Source organism: Chenopodium album, chromosome 19 (assembly GCF_948465745.1).
Source record: "Chenopodium album chromosome 19, dcCheAlbu1.1, whole genome shotgun sequence".
In the NCBI taxonomy this organism is placed as follows: Eukaryota; Viridiplantae; Streptophyta; class Magnoliopsida; order Caryophyllales; family Amaranthaceae; genus Chenopodium; species Chenopodium album.
The window spans coordinates 4,455,326-4,461,382 of record NC_137852.1 but is presented as its reverse complement, the minus strand read 5'-3'; the positions used below and the strand labels follow the sequence as shown (position 1 = coordinate 4,461,382).

Sequence of the window (6,057 nt, the reverse complement as noted above, 5' to 3'; positions counted from 1 at the left end):
CATAAAATATTACTCTTACTATTAAATCAAGTACTACTTGATTTTAAAGATAATTAATTTAAGCTAGTCAAATCTCCCTTCGTATGTTAGGTGGTTGATTATTAAAAAAGAGAAACCTAGTTACTAAATGTTTGTAGTTGATCAACATACCAAAACATCTAAATATGATATGGATATATATGTACTCCATACATCTCAATACATAATTATTTGTGCATATAGGGCTTTACCTTTTTCTAGAATAAGAGATTATTTATACGGTCTTCAATTAAGGTACTTTTGACTATTAATATTTTTAATAACTTATTAATAAATACTCCGTATTATATAAATATGCAATAAATTAAATTAAACAATTCAACTTGTATTGATAACATATTACTGGGATTTTTTTGTCATAATTTTGATCGAATGATCGATTTCGTACTTTCATTATTATTGTTACAATATTATTAACTTTTTTTGTTATTAAATTATATGCTCCCTGCCTACAAGCATGAAGATTTACAAATTTCAAAAAAAGGGATCAATAATATTATTTTGGGGGTTTGGTTTGGTGAATGTATGGAATGCCATATAGTTGCATATGAAATTAAATGCAATAGTACAGTAAAATACATGCATATATGAATAAAATGATGATGCATGCATAACATGATGCAAGTAGATTTGGGTGTGGGTGTATGATCCTAATCATTGATCCAAGAACCGACCACCCGGCCCGGGCCCTTGTTTTTATACGTCTCTTGATTCGTTTAGGGTTTAAACCAATCACACGTTACTGTTTTTGCTCTTCATAATATCGACCAAACTATCAAACATGTTACATGCATGACATGGACTATAAAAATGATATTCTATATTTGGATATCACTATGTCATTATGTTAGTTATATATTTACCAAAAAATTAAAAAAAAAAAAAAAAATTATGTTAGTTTTATGTTCTCGTTGTTTTAAGTAAAATGCAAAATTTTACTAATAACTTATTTAATTTTACTAATATGTTCTTGTTGTTTTAAATTTTGCATTGCATTATTCACGTGTTTCACTCTTGATCATGATTTTCAGGACCTGTTATGATTGACTGAACTGAGCTGAATTGAATTGAACTTATTGGAGCTGAACTGAAAATAAGCTGAAGAGAACAGGCCTTCACTCTATCTTTTTTATACTGATATTAGAGAAAATGTTTATTCCAATCTTATTATAACTTATTTTACCAAAAAAAAAAAAAAAAAGATAAGTTCCGTTAATTGTTATCTGCAACTTTGGAAATTTTCATGCCTCACAATTAATACCTTAAAATTGCTTATAACAATTACTTGATGTAGTATTAATAAGTTCAAGAAATTAAAACAAAATAAGTTCAAGAAATTCAAAATAAGTTCAAAACAAAATTAAATGAGTTCAAATAAAAATAAAATAATCATGTGGGTCTTGCACTCTTGCTAGCTTTGTCGGGATATAATTATTTTTTGATGACTCGGGTGGTTTCCCCTCTAATTGTAAGAGTTTTTCATCTTTGTTGCTTTTTAGAAAATAAAAAACTTCATATGATATTATTAAAATAACTTTTTATTTATTTATATATATATATATATATATATATATATATATATATATATATATATATATATATATATATATATATATATATATATATATATATATATATATATATATATATATATATAACTTCGGATATAGTAATTGAGTTGGTCTGTCTGTCAACTAAGACCCTGTTCTTTTAACCTTAAACAAATAATATTAAGTAAAAATAATTTCAGTTCAGTAAAATTAAGTTCAGTTCAGTAAAAATCAGTTTTCTTGAAAAAGAATTATAATAGAAAATCAGTAAAAATAATTTCAGTTCAGTAAAAATAATTTAATTTCAGTTCAATAAAATTAAGTTCAGTTCAGTAAAAATAAGTTCAGTAAAAATAATTTCAGTTCAGCAAAATTAAGGTGAATCAAACAGGGCCTAAGAAGTTAAAAAAAACCCCTAAACTTGAGCCTCTTTTTCTCCTTGACGTTTAGCCCAGAATAACATAGCCCTTTTTTCCACCAAGCCATTACAAAGTAGTCATTAGTGGGCTTCTTGAGCCCAATTGCAAATTCCCATTTTTTGCTAGTTGCTTTAACCGGATTGTCATTCAATGCTTGCAACCATGGAAATTCACTAGTACAAATGAAAAATGAAGACATGTCATTGCATATTTGCATTAAGTTGATTGTTAGCTCTAACAACTAGATTTTCCAAAAATATCAACTCAAACTTCAAATTTATTTAAAATCATTATTGTGTTATGTGCAAATACTTCATAACTTAATATCATTATTGTGTTTTACGCAGATAATTCATCATAATAAAAATTGGTACGACGTTGTGTGCATAATTTTGATTGAAGTACATGTCTCAATGGTAGCGTAACAAATAATTGAGATGAACTTGATTTTCTCCAGCCATCCCAAGGATTATTTCGTTAGTGTTATAAGAGTTAACTAGTCAGTTTTATAGGAGTTCCTTCGTTAATGTTATAAGAGTTACCCCTGTAACTATTATATGGAGGGTTATTCGGTCACTATTACGAAATTTATTCAGTTAGTGTTATATGAGTTGCTTTACACAAAGTCTTATATGTGGCTGTGTGGCCATCTATCATGAGAGTTACTTCATCAGTATTATAGAAGTTACTCGTTTAGTTTTACAGGGGTTATTTCGTCAGTGTATAAGGGTTACATGGTTGGAGGTTACCTTTTTTTTTTTTTCAAGTGCCTACATGTTGTGGTCAGTTGTATACAAAATACACTATTATATGGAGGGTTATTCGGTCATTATCACGGAAGTTATTCGGTTATTGTTATATGAGTTGCTTTACACAAAGTCTTATTGGAGGTTTTTTTTTTTATTATTTATTTTTTTTTATTTTTTTTTAAGTGGCGATATATTATGGTCAGCCGTACACGAAATGCAGTAATTACTTTATTCTTTTAGTCTCCTCAATATTTGTATGGAGTACTCGGGAACAAGATAAAAGCAAAACCTTGCCTTATTGGTTTATTCCGTTCACAAGTTCTCGTTTTGGGAATATGATTGTGCAAGCGCAATAATATCTAATCTTTGACTGACCACGGTATCACACTTTTCGATTCGTCTTCCTCCCCAATTCTCTCTGCAAATCAAACTTCATCTTCCTCAAAACCCTAACCCTAATTTCCGATCATCGCCAAAATCTTCAACATGGGAAACACTGAGAAGCTGATGAACCAGATCATGGAGCTCAAATTCACCTCCAAATCACTCCAACGCCAAGCTCGAAAGTGCGAGAAAGACGAGAAATCCGAGAAACTCAAGGTCAAGAAAGCAATCGAGAAAGGTAACCTTGATGGAGCTCGAATTTACGCCGAAAACGCCATTCGTAAGCGCACAGAACAGATGAACTACCTTCGATTATCGTCTCGCCTTGACGCGGTTGTTGCTCGCCTTGATACTCAGGCGAAGATGCAGATGATTGGGAAGAACATGGGATCGATTGTGAAATCGCTTGAATCGTCTTTGAATACGGGTAATTTGCAGAAGATGTCGGAAACTATGGACCAATTTGAGAAGCAATTTGTGAATATGGAGGTTCAGGCTGAGTTTATGGAGAGTTCAATGGCTGGGAGTACTTCGCTTTCGACACCCGAAACCGAGGTTAATAGTTTGATGCAGCAGGTGGCGGATGATTATGGTCTTGAGGTTTCTGTGGGGTTGCCTCAGGCTGCTGGACATGCTATTGCTGATCCTAAGGCGTCGGAGAAGGTCGATGAGGATGATCTTACAAGGAGGCTTGCTGAGCTTAAGGCTAGAGGCTGATGTGTGAGGTAAAATGTTAAGGTTTTACTTATAAAGTTGTATAGTTTGACTGTTGAGCTACCCTTTGTGATGTTATAAATTGTGGAATTTGAGATTTTCGATTCGGATAATTGTTGAATTTGCTGCGGGTGGCTTAATTATGTATTATATATGGAGTATTGTATTTATCTACTGGAATTTCGGTGCTTGCTTGGTTATGTGTGACTTTGATCACTAATGTATGTTTTGTTATGTGATTGTTTTCTAAGTGTCTAAATTGTTACAGTGTGAAACATTTTTGCTCTTGTTTATGTTGTGGTGTATATGTGTGATTGTGTGGCGATTGTTGTTTGGAGAGGGTGATGGTTAGGTAAGGTGAAATGGTAGTGTTTTGCATTGTTTTAGTATAGTGTACAAGAAAGAATATTAGATAATATGAGAAGTAGATGATAGTGCAGTGATTATGATGTTAGTTTGAGTCTGATTATTTAACTTAAGCTTATGTCTATTGATTTGTCAAGGGCAGATTAGTTTTTTACAGTTATACCGATTGGGTACTCTTTCTATAAACTTCAAAACAAATGGGAATTTTGATGGTTACACAGCATTGGAAATATTAGTTACTATACGTTTCATAAACTGTGGCTGTTGGCCAGTTGATATAGCTGTCTTGAGTGGTCATATATAGTATTATCTTATCTGTGGTGTACGAAGTATATTACTTGGTCTTTTACCTCAAGAAAATCCAGACCCCAAGGGAGGGGAGTAAGGATTTGACATTTGACCCCATCATTCCTGAAAGTTGATGAGTGGTTTCAACTAATCCATTTTGTCTCCTTGGGCAAATGATCGTACTAATCAAACTTTCAGGTGGTTGTAGGGGTGTTGGTTTCAACTAATAAATTTTGTCTCCTATTGACTGTCATAGATTCATAGTGTTAGGTGAAGTATACCTTCAGATATGTAGTTGAATTAAATTTATATGGATTAGGATGATGTGCATTGATTTCATCAATCTCTTTTATTATCTTTTAGATACGAAAGTTTATTCTTGTCTTAAGTTGCAAAGTCCATGATATGTTGGATTAAATCATTAAATGCTATAGTGCTTTTGTCCGCAAATGGTATTTATAGGGAACATCTAATTTTATCTAAATTTACATCAGGAAGCTATAAGGAAGCTAAAGTCTTGTGGTATTGGGAGTTAAAGCTGTAACCTATAAGTTTGTAACTGTAAATCCTATATTGAATGAAATTCCCCCCCAAAAGAAGTAACCTAAACAATGGCACAAAGCAAAGAGGAATAGAGGTGCTTGATCGATAGTTATTGACTTCATATTCTGAGATCTATTAGGAATTAGGCTTTTCTTTTCTTCCTAAAGGGTAAATGCAAAAGTTGTTTTTTATCACTCTGGTGGTTCTCTAAGATTTTTTTGGGAATATTTTAAAAACTCTTTCCGATCATTTATTATGCATTAGTTCTCTTTGATATCTTTATTTTTTTGGTGGATGAGGAAGGGGATGGGAGCATGAGAATGCATGGGTAGGTGGTCATTTATTCTCCCATTTTAGTGTTGATTTTGGACTTTGTATGAGTTTAATTGTTTTTAGGAGATTGTTGATTGGACCTGATCTTGTGGTATAGTGCTTGCTAAATATGGATGGAGAATTGGAGATCATTAAGTTTTCTTGATTTAAAAAAAAATTTATTTTCTTGGTGCTTTGTGAAACGTAATTTTTTGGTGAATTACTGTATGAAACTATGACAGCATCGCTTAGTAATGGTTATTATTTCTTCTTGAGGTACTGGGATATACCATAGGTCAATTTGGAGATATGAAGGCTTTTTGTATGAAGGTTAGTTTTAAAGTGGCAAGGAGGCCGAGATTCTAAGCATGGACATTGTATATGTAATAATATAATGAGGGGTGCTAACTTGGTAATTAGAATCTGTATGTTCAAGGAGGTGGTAATATTGGGGATATCAAAACGTGCTCAGATTTTAAACTCCTATACAGAACAAGTTTGTCCTGAGATTACAGTTTCTTTTAGGTGGATAAAATTGAGGAATATGGGTATATTTCTTACTTGTCTATGGGTTGACACCCTACAGAGAAATTATAAGTTGTCCAAGTAAAAATTTCAATAGTATGTAACCGGTAGCCTATGAAATTGGAAGACAATAATTTGTTTATGAAGTAACTATTTTTTAGCTTTTCG

The 6,057-nt window shown here is 32.0% G+C and overlaps 1 protein-coding gene across 1 annotated transcript; it reads left to right on the top strand.

Annotated features, from left to right (window-relative positions):
* The first annotated feature begins 3,081 nt into the window (after positions 1-3,081).
* Positions 3,082-4,043, top strand: LOC145595197 (ESCRT-related protein CHMP1A). Its single transcript, XM_081651578.1, has one exon. The coding sequence runs from the start codon at positions 3,244-3,246 to the stop codon at positions 3,856-3,858; it is 615 nt and encodes a 204-aa protein (XP_081507704.1). The 5' UTR covers positions 3,082-3,243; the 3' UTR covers positions 3,859-4,043.
* The last annotated feature ends 2,014 nt before the right edge of the window (positions 4,044-6,057 follow it).

Bases quoted from the DNA above. Each gene is read 5' to 3' on its own strand.
- LOC145595197 (XM_081651578.1), top strand. From the start codon at position 3,244: ATGGGAAACACTGAGAAGCTGATGAACCAGATCATGGAGCTCAAATTC.